We start from the raw sequence: 19,052 nt of genomic DNA, 5'->3' as shown, positions 1-19,052 counted from the left end.
CCCAGATGGAAGCCGGTAACATTCTTTGTGTAATGAAAAGCTGGGTTTTACTTTGTGGTAGGCCTACTATACTAATTTGTGACTAATTTGTGCATTTGTGCTCCCAAATCTAAGGCTCGTTTTAGAAAATAGCCATATCGTTTAAGAGGCCAGGGTTTAACGCCAGTTTTTATCGTAATCTCTTTAAGAAGAGGTTTTCATTTGATCTAGGTGACATTCTGACCTCGGTATCTGTATCAATTGAAATGGATGATACGGCAACCGGACTAAAATAGCATTTCCGGGAAGGTTCTTTTCTTTTCGCTTCTTTCAATGCAATTTTTTTGCTACAAATAAAGTTCTATATTCTTTTAAGGGCATTGAGGAGATTGATACAGATGTTAACTTACAATTTGATAGAAATAGGCTTGAGTGGTTTAATTCGAATTTCGAATACTGATCAGTTTCATCTTCAAAAGGTTGCAACTACAAATGCAGATATATAAAATATGGCTATATATATATATATATGTTTTAGATTTGGCCTGGGCCCACCCGAACACAAGAAGTTCAATGAATGTGTAGATTGTGTTAGTTGTGACACTACCGCGTGGCGGTCCGCCGGGGGGAATATTCCTTGTTAATTTTATATTGGATAATTGTCAAAGCTTTTTTATGAACTGTGAACGTACGAGAACAGCTTAAGTCAGCTTGGAAAAATTATGTGAAAATAAAGAAAAAGAAAGTTTATGAAAAAAAAAAAACATGAACGCAACTTCACTATTTTACAGGGGTAGGCCTACGCCTGTTAGTCCGAGGGCGCAATGTTCCGAGGGTCCGATCGATTTTCCGAAGACTGTAGGAGCCAAGTAAAAAAAAAAAAAAAAAAAAAAAAAAAAAAAAAAAAAAAAAAAAAAAAAAAGGACCGCTGTTCCGAGGGTTCGATATTCCGAATGATTTTTAGCCCGAGGGCACGCTGTTCCGAAAGAGTTAAACGCAGTAGGCCTAATATTACTTGCATGTGCAGAGAGGCGCTTTTGACTGTTATTTCGCCACGTGTGCGTTACTGTTAGTATATTGGGTAAATAGAGAAAATTTTTGATAGCAGTTTATGCAGTGCATGTTTAATTTCCGACGCCGCTATGGCTTCGGAATAGCAGACCTTCGGAGCCAAAGTTCCTCCGAACAAAAGACCGTCGGAATGTAGGCCCTATTATATTAGGCCTACTCCGTTATTCATTTAGCTACTAAAATTATCATTTTTCAAATGGGCCTACTAGGTAGACGTTAAAAGTAAAATGTATGTCCGAATAGATTTAAAAAAATAGTAAAAAATAACGAAAAAATTCAAATATTTTCAAGTTAAATAAGCCCTACTTAGGCATGTACATGTAGGCCTACATGTAGCTTTAAACAGTGTTTAATAAAAATAAGAATGTTGTTTTTCACCAAACTGTTTCATACATTGGCGCTGCCACCTTCTGTGTTTACTGCACGTCAGTACTGGAATGCCCATACATTATGTATTAGTATTATGAAATGTTGATAAAGGAGAAACATTTGGATTATTTAAATATTTTACAAGTGGCCACAAAATTCAAGTAATCCGCCATTGTTCACGCATGCGCATTTACAACCAAAGTTAAAGAAGCTGGGTGAACTTCTGCAGAAGCTGTGCTGTATTTTGAAGGTAAGTATGTCGAAACTTGGCGTAATTTTAGCATAAACGACATCTTTAAATACATTTCTAGTAGGAGGCGTAGGACAGAATCCTTGTTCTTACCGGGTTCTTGGTGTAACCGCTTTGTTTACGTAAATTCCATGCCAACCAAAATGGCAAAATGCCGGCGGAATCGGTGGCGGAATCTCGCTCTCACTGTGTCTCAGAAAACGATGTTCTTTTCAGTATCGTCAAGATGTCACATGTGCAGCATATGTCTACATTTATTGACATTTGTGTGTGAAGGGCTCGCGCACACACACACACACAACACGCACGCACACACACACAACACACACGCACAGCTCTGTCTTTAACTTCGATAAACTGAAAATTGTTACTAGTACAGTATGTTTTGGCGTTGAAGTAACTATAGTGTCTGATATGCCCAAGTTTGAAATGTATGTTTTTTTGTCAAATTTTGTTAAAGACAAATGTTGAGGATTGTCACATGTTTAATTGGACTTACATGTGGTCAGTATGTAATTTGTTTATAAATGCATAGTTACAACTATGCATATAGACTGTTAAAAGATTAGACAGTATTTGATCGAAATTAAAAAAGTGAAACGGATATATATGAAAAGTATACAGTGCACTTTAGATCCATATATAGCAAAATAATAAATTTTCCTTGCAATTAATTTAAATGATTTCCCCTACTAGTGCTGTATAGTAACCATACATAATGTCAAGTATCTTAGTCATAGCTGTATTAATAGTTGAGCCCTGTGTCGAGAAAAGCACGCTATGTAAAACTGTTTTTGAGTTCTTAGTTTGAATTCTAGATTTTTGTGTTACTCTCATATATTAGAGATGCTGGTGAATTTCACTCGTAACAGGAAAAATATGATGGCACTATACTTATTATTATAAATTTATAAACTATACTTATTATAAATTATCAACACTAAATATTTATAAATTTAGAATCACAAAATATGTGTCTGTTTCCTCCATATTGTGGTATGCATAATTCAAATTGTGAAATATAATCTACACATACACCCCATTCTCATAGATTAGATCGACCTACATTGGATCGACCTAACTCCCTGGGGGTTCACGCTAAATAGCTGTCAGCCGGGCGGACACGAAAGTTAATTACCCCTTAAAGCTTGTAGTAGGCGGGGACGGACACTTAAGGGGGATTATCTGACAGTAATCTAGTGAGACTCCCCGCGGTGATAGATCGATCTAAAAGTTGTGAGAACAGAGCCTTAAATGCCCAATTACAGCTGACAGCCTAAATCAACTTTAGATCAAAGGCTTTTGGTGAAGGAAAACAAAATTGAACTTTGGAAACAACATGTAGTTTTGTAAACTGATCTCCTTAGATTCATTCCTTTCTATAGCTAGCAGTAAATTTCAGGTTTCTGTAGCATTTAAAATAGAAAACTCCAGTTGGAAAGCATGTTATTGGGTCCGTCACCTTTGTTCTTTTCTTTATCCTTCTATACTAGTACTAGTCCTAGTATTTGTCTTTTTTCTTGTAATTTATCATTTATAAGTTTTTTTTTGCATATATTGTTACCAGTCACCAAATATTCCTTGATAGAAAAGGGGTGACATATTTCAACTGATTAAAGCACTATGGGTTTATATGGGGTCAAAGTACTAGCAGACTAAAAAGTGGTTTAAAATTTTAGACCTATTTTCAGGCTGAAGTTCTTCAATGATACAAGCCCCTGGGCTTACTGTAGTATAGTTTATATCAGCAGAAATCCTTTACATCTTATTTTACTTAAAATAATGCAACAGATTTGACTTCTCTGTCTTGTTTATTATTGGTTTAGTTCAGAATTTCAAATCAGCTCTAAACTGTCCATATATTTGCTGAAAAGAAACTTAATCCTACAGACAGAGCCCGTGCTGTATATTCGCGCATATGCATGTCAATATATCGAAGGTATGCACTTGACATGTAAGGTACACATGGCTGACACTCGACACTGGTCTCGCTCTGTAAGCTACACGCATCACCACACTCAAACAGTATCAATCCACAACATGGCTTTGTGGGCCATTTAGCCAGGTAGGCCTAACACAAACAATGAGGTTTTATTATCCCACTCAAAGAAACAGTTTTGATTTGTTCTATTGGCTCAGGCCTGGGTTTGTTTCAATAATGGTGTTTTCTCTGTCAGGTGGTCAGCTCTATGGGTGGATTAGAAAGGACAGAAGCTGGCGTTTGATTGGATTGTTTTCTTAACCGACACTGAAGTACAGGGGAGGGGGAAAACTTGTGAATTTGTAGGTTTAAATTTTGTTTGTGGTTTTAATCAATTATCTTGAGAGTGTGAAGTAATTAAATAAAGTTGCATTGCTTCACAGGTATTTGTAGGGGAATGGAAGTCTTGGGTTTGTATTTTGTAGACTTCTTTTTTGTTATCTTAATTTGGTGTGTTAACTGATGGTAGGAAAAACAAGGCAATTCATTAGAGGTGGGGAGGCAGATACAATAAGTACAAATAGTAGACCTGTAGGGATGTAAAGGTGTAATATATTTTTTTATAAGGCTGTCGTCACTTGTCAATATAGATATGAAAAAGGGAAAAATACCAGGTTATTTAATTACAACTTTTTCATACTTTTCATGTTTCATTTTTCAGAAGTTCCTAAGTAGCAGTGTGCAAGAACTTTCTACCCACACCAGAGTTTCACAGGGAAACTAGAAGCCATGTTGTGCTGGTCTCTAGGTTAAAAAAAGTGTGTACATGAACTTCATACCCGCTCTGTGACTATATCCTAGCTGTTAACAAGGTGTTAAGGAGTCATATTATGAGTCTCCAGGCTACAGGTGTAATAAAAGAGATGTATCATTAGACAGGTGAGAGTTAATCTGAGATACGTTTAAGGCAAACTGCTTTGTGAAGCATCATGTACAATAATTGTTTTATGAGCAACAGGTAACTATAATATAATACATGGGCTTTTGTTTTTCTAAATGTATTGTACCCATAAAATATGACCCAGATGCTGAGGTGTTGGATGCCTCAGTTGATGGCTGTGTTCAGAATAGAAGTTATTGTACTAGCAGGATTGATCCATCTTGGCAGGGATTCTTGCTAAGGCACAGTCAATCATGTAATAAGCTAAATTGTCTGGCATGCCCCCTGCAAAGCAACATAAACATCATAGACAACAAAGCTTCTGGACTTTACTCTTTACTTTAAGTTACGAGAGTTACATTGACTGTGCCTTAGCGAGAGTCCCTATCATGGTACATCAATCCTGCTGGTACGTTTTCTTCTATTTTGAACATGAATTACTTAGCCTTCTGATATACGGATACGCTTTGAGAGATTTCCTGGATATTACTAAGGAGAGTCACCTTGACAGAGCCCTACCCACCCCTTTCTCTCTCTCTCTCTCTCTCTCTCTCTCTCTCTCTCTTGCTTGACCAATTTATCAATTTTTGCCCTAGCAGTATGAAGCATCATCATCATCATCAACATTATCTGGTTTTTCAGGTCTTCTGTCCTTTTCCCATGTATGGCCCTCCATTCTGGTATTGTCTTGTGGAACTTGTGAAAGTGAATAAAACCTCCAATAGCATTACTACAAGTTAGGACCTCTCAAAGTGTAGCAGTACCCTCAAGTATACCATCTGATATGGAAAGGGCCTAAGGGTTCATTCAGAATGTGTTAAACTGCATTAGCTACTGCACATTAACTCCAGGGGGACTCGCACTGAATACTGTCAGATTTACTAGGACACGGCTCTGTTTGTTTCCAATGTACTTGCATTATACGGTATTTATAATCACCAGCTCCTCTACTCATTGCCAGGAAGAGGTGCAGTTGTCTGTTAATCTGATTGCATTCAGCTAGGGAGATCTATTTTGAATGGGTCGCTTAGACCCCATTCCCAGAGATTAGATCGATCCAACTAGATCGACCTAACTCCCTGGGGGTTTACGCTAAATATCTGTCAGCCGAGCGGGCACGAAAGTTAATTACCCCCTTAGAGCGTGTAGTAGACGGGACGGACAAGTAATCTAGTGAGACTCCCCACGGGGATAGATCAATCTAAAATCTATGGGAATGCGCCCTTAGGCTGCATTCACAACACAAGTTGATCTGCTGACTTACGATCCGCTAATCAGATATGGCTGAACCACTTGAAAACTTTCTGTGTAATCCCTGAAGGATCTGGGAATCTTTTCAGTGTCTATTAGGGGATTATGTGGCAAACTGTCTAGTGGGACAGCCATATTTGATCCCTTGATCTGCTACTTCAGGGATCAGCTGGTTCTGAATGGGCCCCTCTGAGTTTGAGGAAGTTTTACATACGTTCGTCTAGCCAGAGGGTTTTTTGTCCTAGACCCAGGGCTATCATTTTTCTACATAGGATTATGCATAATTTATTCTCTTAGTCTGATAAAGGGGGTAATACTCATAAAATGTGATCAAAAGCACTTCAATATCAGAACAGTATGAAAGCTCCAGATAAAGAGAAGATTAAAGCTTTTTAAGTTGTCTTTTTTTCAACAGGGCAATTCTGATGTCTTATTACAGGGATTTCATTTGGAGCAGCAATACAGTATTACAGGAATTAAATCTTATCAAATTTTGTTGCTTTTTGAACAGGGCAATTCTGATATGTTATCTTATCCTGCCTAAGCTTGAATGAGGCATATATTTTTACCTGATGATAAAATGGTCTTGTCAGTTTCACCTTCTGTGAATCAGGTTCAGTGAAAAAACCAACTGGCATTTCAAGCCATTATCAAAATTTAAATGTCAGTTTGTGTAGGTAGTGGGTTGACATTGAAAATCCTTATTTTCAGTTAATTCTTGTTTGAATGATGATAAATTGCAGTGTCTCAAAGTCTAAACTTCAGATTGAAGTGAAAAAAGTTGGCTGCTGGCAGCTGGCATGTTGTCATTCAATTCAAGTGTAATTCAATACAAAGTTGACTCTTTAACTAGTCAGGGTCAAACGTGATTCTTTGACTTCTAGAGGCTCAGGTTCATCTGTAGCTTTTCTGTTCTTAAAAAAGAAATAAGATTTTCTTTCGAATTTTTGTTCTATTTTTTTTTTAATTCAGATTTGAACTTAACAAAACAGCAAAGTAGGAGTCTGTAATTAAATATTATGACTAATTGTATAATAAAAACGTTCGATGTTAATTCTATGGGAATTGATGAAATGAAAGATCCATTTCCTCTGTCTGTCAAGTTTTTCTGAGAAACATTTGCACAAGTTGGTATCTGTGACATCTGTCTCACCTCCCTCCCTATGCTGTATACACCTTACTCTCACTAAGACTGGGTTCCCATTATACTTAGATTGATCCACCTGGATTGACCTATCTCCCTGGGGGTTCACACTAAATTGCTATTAGCTCTAGAGGCTTAAATGTCTGTCACGCCTACTGAATCAGCTAGGGGTAAAGCTAATTACCCCCTAACAGTTTTACTAGGCGTGACAGATGTTTAAGCTGGATAGTTTGATAGCAATTTAGTGAGACTTCCCAGGGAGATAGATAGATCCAATTATCTGTGGGAATGGTCCCTAACTCAGACTAGGAACCTTTTACACAGGTTTCTTTAAAGAATCAGACCCTCTTACACAATGTCAAGTCATTTTAATTGATCAGACTCCCTTACACAGACCCTCATAAAGAATTAGACCCCCATACGCAAGCCATTTGAATTGTTCAGCCTCTTTTACACAGGCCTCTTTCATGAATCAGACCGTCTTACTCAGGTCTCTTCAAAGAACTAACCCCCTTCCACAGGCCTCTTAAGTCTTTAAAGGATCAGGCTCTCTTAAACAAGTCTCTTTGAAGAATCAAGCTCTATTTAAAAAAATGTTCAATTTGCAAATATGCATATTCAAGTCCATGTGGGTTCAGCATTTAGCACTAGACCAACAAATGCTGTGTATTAATAGGCCGAGGTTTAAGTACTTTGTTGATACATCGGTAGAGTTTTAACACACATTGTGACAGCCACACTTAAGAGTGCAGCAACTGTTTAACCACCTTCATGCAGGTTTTGTCAAGTATTTAACTTTTAAATATTCAGACCGACTCTAAAGAAGTTCATACTGAGGAATTAGTTTGACAGGGATAATTTTAGAAAACTGTTGAACAAAGAGGTAGGTCCTGATTAATGCTAAAAGAAAGGGTTGGGGACACTGGGTGATTGGGTTGGTTTTAACCAAAAAGTGTCTTTAAAACCTAATGAATGTTTAAAGAAAGGGTTGGGTACACTGGGTGATTTGGTTGGTTTTAACCAAAAAGTGTCTTTAAAAAGTGCCTTTCCCTGTGAGAGGCCCCCGTAACATGGAGTGATACAGAATTCAACTGATAAAGACATGACCAGTCCATTTGAGACACTTCCTAGTCAGGTGAGATATAGAAAACTGTGCTGTTCGATGTGAAAAAGGAACCTACTCAGGCAAATGTAATAAACCAAATACTAGTACTAATGTCAAAATATTTATGACATAATTTTAAGTGACAAATATTGTACAAGCAGCTCACTACAATTAGTGGCAGGCACAGGCTTTTGTTTGGGTTTGGGAAGGGAGGGGATGTGTCTGCACAACAATGAAATGGAAATCATTTGGACAAAATACTTTTTATGAGAAAATAATTTCAGTTAAAAAGAATCATGTTGTCTGAGTTAATTAATCAATTCTGTATCTCCTGTATTGTCCACAACTAGTATTTGACTAAAAAATTGTGAATGGAAAACCAATTAACCCCAAGTTGACGAAGTAGCATACAGGTTACTGTATTTGCTGTGTTACCTGACAACTCAGGAACAGCTTATTGATAAGGGGACCAGGGGCATTGTTTAGATATTAAACAACTTGTTAATGTTGTTGACAGGGCTGACATTTTAATTTCCTGATGGCTTTGGTTCAGTGGTGCTATAATCATGAGGGGCAAACATAATCAGACTACACCAGGTCCGAGGAGTTGGTCTGTTGGAGGGTTGAGAGATTGAAATAGTGCTTGGTTTTCTATCGTTTCATGTGTAAGACTGTTTTTAGGAAGAGAAGGAAAAAGCGATGCTCTTAAAAGCTAAGAGAGGGGCACTATACCTAGTACCCTACTAGTACTATATATTTCATTTGACTTATGAGAGTCATAAACTTGAAGTGATCATCAGGTGATGACATCTAAAAACAACTTTGTATTGACCTCTGAAACTTATCAGGGTGGTCTGTTCCAAAGCCAACAATTTCAAAGAGGGGGTTCTTTTTTGAAAAGAAAAAGAAAAAAAGAAAAAAAAAGGGGGCCTTTTACCATAAAGCCCTTCATGTACCTAGATCAAAGTTTACCCATTGGACATTTTCTCAGCAAAAAAAAGGGGCATTGTTCAAACATTCAAAACCCTAACCCCCACCCCTTCCCACCCCTGACTACAACTACTAGCCTGGTGATCATCAGAAACTAAACTCTAAAAATGAGTTTTCATTGACCACTGAAACTCAATGTGGTCATAAAGGACTACTCATTGCTGTAGCAAACACTGTAAAATGCATTAGAGAGCATTATCTGGTAACCAGCTTAACGCTTGCATGTTGAGCTCCAGATATTATATCATACGACCAGTGTAATTCCTAAATCAACGTGGAGATGACTGACCCAATGATTGCTCGTAAAGATGTAGAACACACTTGACCATGATTAATTGCAATTAATTGATCTGGGAGCTGCGGGTTCATTAAATAGTGTTTGAATGGGGATATTTGCAAAGCTACGTATGCCTGGGGGATTGGAGGGACGAGAGGAAAAAGGGGAGTAATGGAAAGGGTACTAGGCAATATGCAATAACTAGAACACACTGTTACCTAAATAATTAACTACAGTTTTAGAAAATACACAGTGTCCAGTTGATGTTATAAAGGTTAGAGGTTATTTGAATGGTGCTATTTTCAAAGTTACATATAATGACAATATGAGATGAGATGAGAGAGAGAGAGAGAGAGAGAGTTCAAGGAGAGAGGAACACTTACGTACATTTAGTAAAGCAAATTATATTGAATAAGTCGAATGATTATTGAATCTGGTTCTAGAAAATACATGTACTAGTACTAGTAACAGCTAGTGTAGTGAATAGCCCAATATCTGCAGATATCTATTGGAAAAAAAATTCTTCTGAGCCTTGGTACCTGTAGAGTATAAACTTTTACGTAGACTTATTTACTGTAGGCTTAAGGGGGGCTTAATTACATGGGAGGCATCGGATATACACTGGGATTGTTAACTAAAAAATGTGGAAGGATTGAATGTCTGTTACCAACACCAATCACTCACACTATCTATTGTCAGTTAAGTGGATAAGTCACCAATATCCTAGATGCATTTTTATCCTTATCCAGTGACGCATAAATAATTCTGACTTGCGTATAGAAATGTGGAGCAAACACTGTATTAACGAGGCGGTTTTCTTATACAGAACAACATAACAACGCGCTATTAGAACTTGATGTTGTTTGCCTGTGACTGCCAGGTAATGTTTACGCTTGCATATATATAGTACTAGCATGTTATAGAACACAGGGTATTCTGTACTCACTAATAGTATTTTATTTCATTGATTATACCTTTAAATAGTTGTCAGTTGATTTTTCCTTAAAGTGTTAGCTCCATAAAATTAAAAAATGATACATTGTTGAATTTTTTGTTTTCTGGATAAAACTAATTTTTTAAAGCAATTTTGCTGGGAAAAAATATGGCATTTGTCAGTGATTTAAACATCAAATATATAAACTCCAAAGTTTCACCGTTTTCCAGTGTCCTAAAAACTACCTTTGGATCTCATTTAGGGACAGTTATAGAGATTTGTTTATATACTTGTCTATGTGGAAATGATAGGAAACACAAACCCCCATTATAAAGTGTGAAATCCAGTAAAATAATGTAAATTTGATCAGGAATGCCATCTGAATCAGACTTTTCTCCTTTGATTTGTCCCTCAAATAAAAAAGGAAAGTGAGTAAAGAAAGATCACAAGTGTCAGGCACAGGGGTGTAATGACTAAGTTGACACTAGGTACGTCTCATTAGTCGCAGTGAAAAGTCGGCAAAGAAACAACACCTGGATGCCGGGCGGGAAGTTGTCAACATTTTTCGTTTAGATAAAAACCTGAAAACTTTTCAGACATGGTCGATTTGAGAGGATTGGTCAAGTACTTCTGAAACTTTGAGAATATGAGCATATATATTGAATGTTTCAATTTGGATATAATTTCCTCTGCTATTTGAAGGAGCCTTCAAGGTGAGTAATTTGTACAGTGCTGTTGTGGTAAGGAAAACCAGTTCATGAAAAATTATATTATTTGCATTTCTTTTTATGCATGCCCATACTGCTGAACAAAACTTTTCTCTCTCTTCATGTAACACTATTCTCTCTATCTCTCTCTCTCTCTCTCTCTCTCAGACACACACACACACACACACACACACACACACACACACACACACACACATGTCAGTGACCTGTTTTTCTTTAGCAAAGATAAACCAGACAGGTTAAGTTGACAGAAGACACAAGTTCAATATGCTATCTCACTTCAGGTCTTTACCACTCGTCCACTGCATATTGGGGAGGTACACATTACTGAAATGTGTACTAAACCTTATGATGTTGGCCAGTTGATCAGACTGTAAAACTCAGTGAAACAGTCAGACTTTTGATGAAATCTGTTTTAAAGATGATTCCCCATTCTCTCTCTCCATTTGTCCTCCCTCTCTTCATTCGTCTATCCCCTCCTCTCTCTCTCTCTCTCTGTTCATTCATCCATCTTCTCTCTTTCTTTTTTTTTTTCATTTATACATCTCTCTCTCTCTCTCACACACATACACACACACATACACACACACACACACACACACACTGTCATATTATGCCTGCCTCATGATGAAGTATGAAGTTGCCAATGATGTAGCAGTTCTAACATATGATCATTAAAGAAAGCAATGCAACATCACAATGGAGAAAAGCAGAACAGTAAACACATTAATGTCTAACCTTACAAAACCCAGCATTGACAGACAGGGTGTGCCAGCGTTCTTTATTTTCTCTTGAGACATTCGTGATTTTTTTCCAGTTCTTGTATTTAATTAACTGAATGAACAGAAAGCATAACAAATCATACAGTCAATTGATAGTGAGTTAGCCCCTTGAGCTTATGAAGATATGTAATATAGATTTACCCACAGTCAGCCCAGTACAAATAACTACAGTCTTAAATACATAAGTAGCATAAAATATTAATTATCTTTTATCAAACAATCACACACTTATCCTGGGGGACTTGAAAAGGTTAAAAAACAAGTTCTGAAATTCCAGTTTGTTTTGTAATATGGCAGGAAACTTCAGTGTTGTGTTAGTTAATAAAAAACAATACTTGACATCAACTTCCAATCTAAATGGTAGCGCTGTGGGTCGGTTGCCTGGGGAGAAGAGGCATGAGAAGAACACCTGACAGACACCGGGGAGGGGATTAAGTTGGTTAAGTTGGTTCCGTCACGGGGCGAGAGTCTCTACATCAAATATTGACCCGGTGATGAATTATGTTGTTTTGGTGAAGTCTTGAGAGATACTGGGATGATAGAGACATTTTGTTATCACTGGGAGGCCTTGATGTAAGATGTACAGGTATGTACTAGTTTTCTAGAAAGATTGTTTCCTCCACCTATGTAGGGGATAGTGTTTTCATTGACATTGGGTTGTCTCCTTGTCTGTTTGTGAGATAATACTAGTAAGTGGATAAGAGATTTGAAAAAACTTTTACTGGTAATTGATATTTGGTGAAATATTCAGCAAAGACGGTTATTCAGGAAGGAAAGAGACCTGTGTGAAGTTACACTCATCTGAATCTGGTCCTTATGATATTTTAGAAATATAATTTATTCTTTTTCCTTATGGTGTTCAGGTATGTACTAGTTAAGTAGGAGGATAGGTTTCTCCACCATGCTGGGTTGTTACGTCTTCATGAATGTTAGGTTGTCTGCTTGTATGTTTGTTAATTAATATAATAAGTTGACAAGATATTTGAAAAAAGGTTTTCCTAGTAATTGACTTTTGGTGAAATTTTCAGCAAAGACAGTTATTCAGGAAGGAAAGAGACCTGTATGCAGTTATTTTTAAAATATGTATTCTTTTTCCTTATTGTTTGATTGTTGTTTTTGTTGATATGAAAAGCAGGCTGCCCTTTAGTACTGTTCTATACAGTAAAAGTACAAAAATGCTATGTAGAATACTAGTAATATTTCTTATGATTCCAGAGTTATGTTTCCTCTGAAAAAACCTAGATAATTTTTCTCCATTGAAAAGATAAAGTCCTTCCCCTATTTGTCACTTGTCTGTTTTAAATTTGTCTCTCCCAGGATTGTACTCTTAGGGGTGTATATTGCACACTTCAGTCTGGGTGTCTCCTTGTTTATATTCTTTATTATTGTCTATGGTACAAATGTTTCAGTGAAGCATTATGGATATGGAGACTTACTAGTAAGTGTTTAGGTGTACATTTGTGGATGAGCTTCTTTGATTATTTTTACTTTTTGATGGTGGTCAGTCATATACTTGAGATATTTTTCAATTCTCTCTCTTTTTCCTTTCCTTTCTCTCTCTCTCTCTCTCTCTCTCTCTCTCTCTCTCTCTCCCTTTTATACACACTAATACATTTACCAGTAACTCCATCAATAATAACCAGGTAAGCAGAATGAGTTCATTAGGTTATTGAGGCTGAAAAGTAAGGAAATCAATGCACTCACACACTGATTCAATACCGGCCTTTCACTGCGCCACAAACAAATTACTAACATTAGGGCAGGATATGGAAGCTAATTGTCAGCGTTGCTCATACGGGGTTAGCTGTATAACACCTTGCTGTATTATTTCTAGCCGCTGTGAGGTAAAATCAATGGGAACTTTTTCAAATGGACTTTTGATACAGTTTAAGATGCTAAGATTTTTTCTCTAGCAGGTGAGTTGGACCAAATGTGTTGGTACTTAAGGGATTTATGATCTACTGTGCCTGTCCTTAGCTACAGAACCTGTTTCACAAAGCAACATCAGACTGAGAGTTGGTGTGGAATTGTTTATCGTATTTTTAATTTGGTTAGATCTGGCCGTGGTGCAGTCAAAAGAGGTATAATGTCTGTTTTATGAGATTTGGAGAAATATATGGCTACTGTTTTCAGGCAATATAGGGCAATATAGGTACTAGTACTCTTCTTCTGTTTGTGACTCAGAGCTGCAGATGTTTTTACAAACAGACCATGGAATCACAGTTTTAGTCATTAATCTGGGGATCACAATCACGGATCTGCAGCTCCGAGTCGCATTTATTATTTATGAGGCCTGGATTAGGCCAGCTTTCAGACTAAAGTCATTTTGTCTTATCAGTTACAAGTAAAGGACTTTTTTTTTGTAAATAATGCTTAATATTTTTATTATTTTAGGTAGCCAGACCAAGCTGAAAATCGCATCTGTCACCTGTGGATAAGTTGTGGTGGTGAAGCCACAACAGCAAGCATGGAAATGGATTTTGTTCATGATACAATAAAGAGTGAGTACATGTTTGTCCATACTTTAACTTTTGCTTTCCCAAGCTACTTAATTAAATGATGATACTAGTAATTGAATATATTGGCCTGACTATCTGTAAGTCTGCTTGTCTGCCTAGCTAGTTGGTTTGTTTGTCTAAAGTTGCCTTTCTCTACCTGTCTATTTGTCTGTCTGTGTCTTTACCCGTCTGTTTTTCTGTCTGTCTGTCTGTCTATCTGTCTGTACGTCTGTTCTCAGATTTGCAAGGTCGTACATGTACATACATGTACGTTTTTTACCATCCAACTCATCTTATGTCAGTCCTCAGTGGTCATATATCCACTACACAGTGCAATAAATAATCAATGAGAGCAAGGAAATGCCAGGTTGCCAGGCTATTGATTGCTGACAGGGTTTCCCACGACGTCCTTTGATCTCCAATAAATACATCATTGTATGTAATGTATATGTGTACAGAGAGAGGAACTGAGATTGACGGAATTGTGATCAAGTCTGCAGGCAGGTGCTTGAATTGGTTTCTTTGCTGCTGTTTGAGACATTGGGTATCAACTATACATCATAGTTCATACTAATAGGGGCCATTCAGATTGAGAAGAGCCGAATGCTAGCTGGTCCACGACCTAAATATGGGTGACCTATACATGAAAGGAAGACCACTTAATCCTGTACTATGGTCTCTGGCCCTCTCACATGCCTCCAAATGCATCGTCCCTCGACTGGTCGTATTGAGACGAGTTTTAATTACTGTGCCCCTGCCGGAATGACGTGTGTGGAGGCTTGAAAGAGGCGGAGAGACCATTACAAAATTAAGCGGTCTTCCTTTCATGCAAGTCCGCCATATTTAGGCTGTGAACCAGCTAGCACTCAGCTCTTCTCATTCTGAATGGTCCCTTTATAGGCCTGAGGCTCCTTATGTTTGGCTGGAGAGATTGTATTTTTTGTCAAGTTGGCAGACAGGGGCTTGGTTACTAGTACTGTGCTGCTGTTTAAGACATTTGGTATAGGCTAAAAACAACACACTACTAGTCTAATTCACAAGCCTTATAATGTTAAGTTGGTAAGATGGACTGTGTTTTGATCTAGACTTTAGACATCATTAAGTATGTATTGTGCTGTTTGAGATACTGTTTATGCATGTAGCACAGAACATCATATGCACTGTTTTATAAAACATAAAAGCCTCACATTGGAGAGATTGACTGAATTTTGACTGTGACTTTTGACATGCACACGGTTAATTGAACATCCTGGTTTAACATAATGCACGCATGATTGGTCTTGTTGTATAATAACCACTGTGTTCTTACTAGTGGTATAGAAGTTGAGAGAACAACTGAGATTGATTGAAGTTTGATGTTTGATTTCTTTCCAGTTTCGTTGTTCATTTTCTGCCTGTTCAGACACAGCTTTCATGACTGAAAATCTATAATGTGATTGAAAATATGAGACAGAATTGAAAAGTATTCTTACGTAAAGCAATTAAGATCCATTTGATTGGGGGATGTAAACAAGATTTATTTGCCCGAAGTTAATCTGGTTGAGAACGCAACCATAAAGAAAGGTCTCAGAAAAATCTCCTTTGTGGCATGCTTTTTAATCTTCATAAAAAAATTTACCTACTGTGCAATCAAGCAGGTCTACAGGTCGTAGAATTAATCTGGTTAATCCTAATTTTGTGACATTTTGCTAACTGAGGCCATTTTTGCTGCAGGTTTCCAAATTAGGTCTTATCCTTAGGTAGATATGGGGCAAACTTTTGGAGCGTATTGAAGGTTTGCAGGACCTGCATTGTCACAAATCTTGTTGGTCGTCTGGCTTTTCAGGCAGTCATGACCATTCAGACCAGCAGTTTCTCCATGTTTGGCCTTAGGTTTGAACAAATTATTAGGTAAAGTGATACCTGCTCCTGGTATGTATACTCAGCATGTGTGAATTGATGCATTGAGTACCTGGACATAGATTATGATATTGTAATAATTAATTGATGTAACCCTGCTGCACATGATTTTATTAAAACAAACAATATTTAACATTTACAGCTAGCAAAATTTTTACATCATAATACTGATGAAAATTACAGGTTTATTAAATCGCAGTTGTTGACATAGCAACTGTGTAGGGAGGTGCCACTGCCATGTCGGCCATGTTGGATAAAAATGGCGGGGGCGGGATGGGTCACAGCCCCCGCCCAACCTACTCCTCTTATGATGGGTACACACGCTCAAATTACTCTTCCCTTAAAGATGAGATCAATCGATTCTCAGAAGAGAAGAAGAAACAGATCGAAATGGAGGGTGGGTTCGGAGGTAGAGTGCAGTGATTTTATTATTAACATTTTTCAATTTCACTTTGTATTAAAATGTAAGCCTGTTTTTCATAACTGATTGGATTGTCATTGGAATTATATTAATAATACATGTGTCTCCTTAATTTGATAATTAATGTACTGTTATTGTTCCATGAGCATTAATCTTTTGCTTTTGATTTAATTGAACTTAAATGCTAAAATACTTTTTTCAGCTGCTGTTATACTGTGAAACCTTATGAATTGTCTCAGACTAAAAATTCCAGCCATAAAAATACTAATGAATAGGAAATAAGTTCTGCTATGAGAATTCTTTTACATCTTTTGATCAGTGACCTTTCACCTTTCTCTGACTTGTGACTAAAATATAATTTTGTGATGCCACTGATTCAGTGGATTGTGATCTTGTTTAACTGAAATAACAAAGAACAACTTTGTTCCTGTTTAATGTAAAATACTGCCTGAAAATATTGTGCCTTAAATTGTCTAACCTATAACTGCAGGTTTTGATTGATGTTGGTTTGTGAATCTGCCCTTGGATAAATTGTCAACCAGGATTGTGTTAGTTGAGACTCTGTCACAATTGTCACACCGAAATGATAATGGACTGTTCTCCTATCAATTCCTCTGTGAAATATGAAAAAAACTTTTATACCTTGAAGTATGTTGAAATATAAGTGCAGGAAAAGATGGCGAATAAAAATGAAAAAAAAAAAAAGAAACTGGTAATACTAAAATTCCCTAATAGTGTTGAGCTTGCAGAAACTATTTTTAATAGAAAAAAAAGTTCTGAATAGTATTCGAGTCCAAAGTGAAAGAAACCTGGTTAGAATCTCTCTTCTGTTATTCATCTGCTGCTGCTGCTGCAAAAAATAAATAAATAAATAAATAAATAAATAAATAAAAATAAACAGATTTTGAATGGCACAGATATAAGCACTCACTGATCTATACCCCTGGGATGTTCTTATAGCCAACGTGAATATTTGTCCTTTTAAGTGAGAAGGCCTTGAACCTTCAGGAAGTTAAATTGGTCTTTGTCCACAATATAACATGACCTTTAGAAAACTAAAAGATGTGAGTTACATTACCAAATAGAAAAAAAAATACATGATTCAAATATGTAGAATTTAGTTAATTAAATAATGGTTGAAAAATCTTTCAGATCCAGAAGTGAACAAGAAGAAATTAAAGGAGCAACTGGATGCAGAAATCAACAGCAGAGTTCGTGAAGCTCTGGACACTCCACCACTGGAAAGAATCCAGCGCAATCGCAACAAAGCCGATAAAGAAGATGTTGATCACATCTCTCAGCTAAATGCTCAAATTATGATGGACCTGACAGATAAAGAAAGAGATTATGTAAACTCCAGACATTGGAGAGAAATGCAGAAAAGGCGTTTAAAAAACTTGCGCAGGTCTGCATCAGAGGGGAGTGGGTTTCAGAAAAAGACATCGCCAAGACTAGAAGGTGAATTATCTAGGTCAAATCAAGACGATTTTCCAGGTGTACTGGGATTGGACAGAATGCCCAATCAGGCGCCGTCTTTAGGGCGCTGGGCGAGACTGGAAAATTTTGGCATTATGAGCCAACCTCCCAAACCGCCTAAAATATTTTCTACTTGCACGCGGGAAGGGTACCTCGAAGCTCTGAGAAATGGTCGTTTTCCAGATGGTTCTAAGTTGACATTGTTACACAATGGGAAGTTTGCAGACAAATATGGCGTGGTGAGGGATGAGCACGGACCGTTTTGGCCGCCAGATTATGGACCGCTTTTCCCAACGCCAAAACATATTCTTGCAGTGCCAGCAACCCCTGAATATTTGATGACGGAGATTAGCGGTGAGTAGAATGATCTGTTTTGATCCCCTAGCCTGATTTGGTTTAACAGAGCCCATTCAGAACTGATGATCTTCAGATCTACTGATCTGCAGAACAAATGTGGCACATGAAAGCAAGACGCATCTCCCTTCCACCACAAGTGCTGTCCGAGGATCAAATATGGTAGACCCTGCATGTCAGTAAGACCTATATCGCCACCTCCACAAGCGCTGTCCAAGGATCATCTGTTGTGAATAGGCTTATGTATGTGTATGTGTTGACTTTTCAGGCTCACAGCAAAAGTACCCTGATGGAAGAAGACAGGCCGATGCTGTTTTTTTTTTTTTTGTCTTTTATGTTCTAAACTGAGATACTTATAAGGAGTCATTTCACTGTAGATTTTTCTTCTTTTAAATCCCGTTTTTTATTTTTTATTTTGATTTTATTTTTTATTCCAGGCAAAGAATTTAGAATATGAAAGTTGTTATGCGTTTTTTCTGCTGTGTATTTTTTCCTTTTCTATTTTGAGGAATATATATTTCAAAAGGTAAAAGCAATTTCATTTGAACACTTTGGGTTTTTGTTGATAACAAGTAGCAAAAATTTTATGAAGGAAAGTGAATGATGCGCCAGAGGAGGAAAAAAGTGGAATGGCCCTTACACAGATACAGTTGTTTCCAGTTA

The 19,052-nt window shown here is 37.2% G+C and overlaps 1 protein-coding gene across 16 annotated transcripts in view; it reads left to right on the top strand.

The window, feature by feature from the left end:
* Nucleotides 1-19,052, top strand: part of LOC106166351 (uncharacterized) — a 135,287-nt gene that overhangs the window by 80,171 nt on the left and 36,064 nt on the right. For 3 of the 16 annotated variants that reach the window (XM_087018728.1, XM_087018729.1, XM_087018731.1), the window contains exons 1-5: nucleotides 1,554-1,669; nucleotides 4,312-4,529; nucleotides 14,136-14,242; nucleotides 16,322-16,547; nucleotides 17,712-18,389. In XM_087018728.1, coding sequence (XP_086874854.1) covers nucleotides 16,376-16,547; nucleotides 17,712-18,389 — 850 coding nt within the window. In that variant the 5' untranslated portion in view covers nucleotides 1,554-1,669; nucleotides 4,312-4,529; nucleotides 14,136-14,242; nucleotides 16,322-16,375. Of the gene's footprint in view, nucleotides 1-1,553; nucleotides 1,670-3,846; nucleotides 3,953-4,311; nucleotides 4,530-5,172; nucleotides 5,236-7,470; nucleotides 7,813-9,749; nucleotides 10,178-10,729; nucleotides 10,945-13,323; nucleotides 13,658-14,135; nucleotides 14,243-16,321; nucleotides 16,548-17,711; nucleotides 18,390-19,052 lie in introns of those variants that run through there. The other 13 variants (XM_087018727.1, XM_087018718.1, XM_087018714.1 and 10 more) reach the window with 11 other exon arrangements.

This window comes from Lingula anatina, chromosome 8 (assembly GCF_051362555.1).
Source record: "Lingula anatina isolate TDL-2025a chromosome 8, LinAna3.0, whole genome shotgun sequence".
Taxonomy (NCBI): Eukaryota; Metazoa; Brachiopoda; class Lingulata; order Lingulida; family Lingulidae; genus Lingula; species Lingula anatina.
This window is presented reverse-complemented; position numbering and strand designations above follow the sequence as displayed.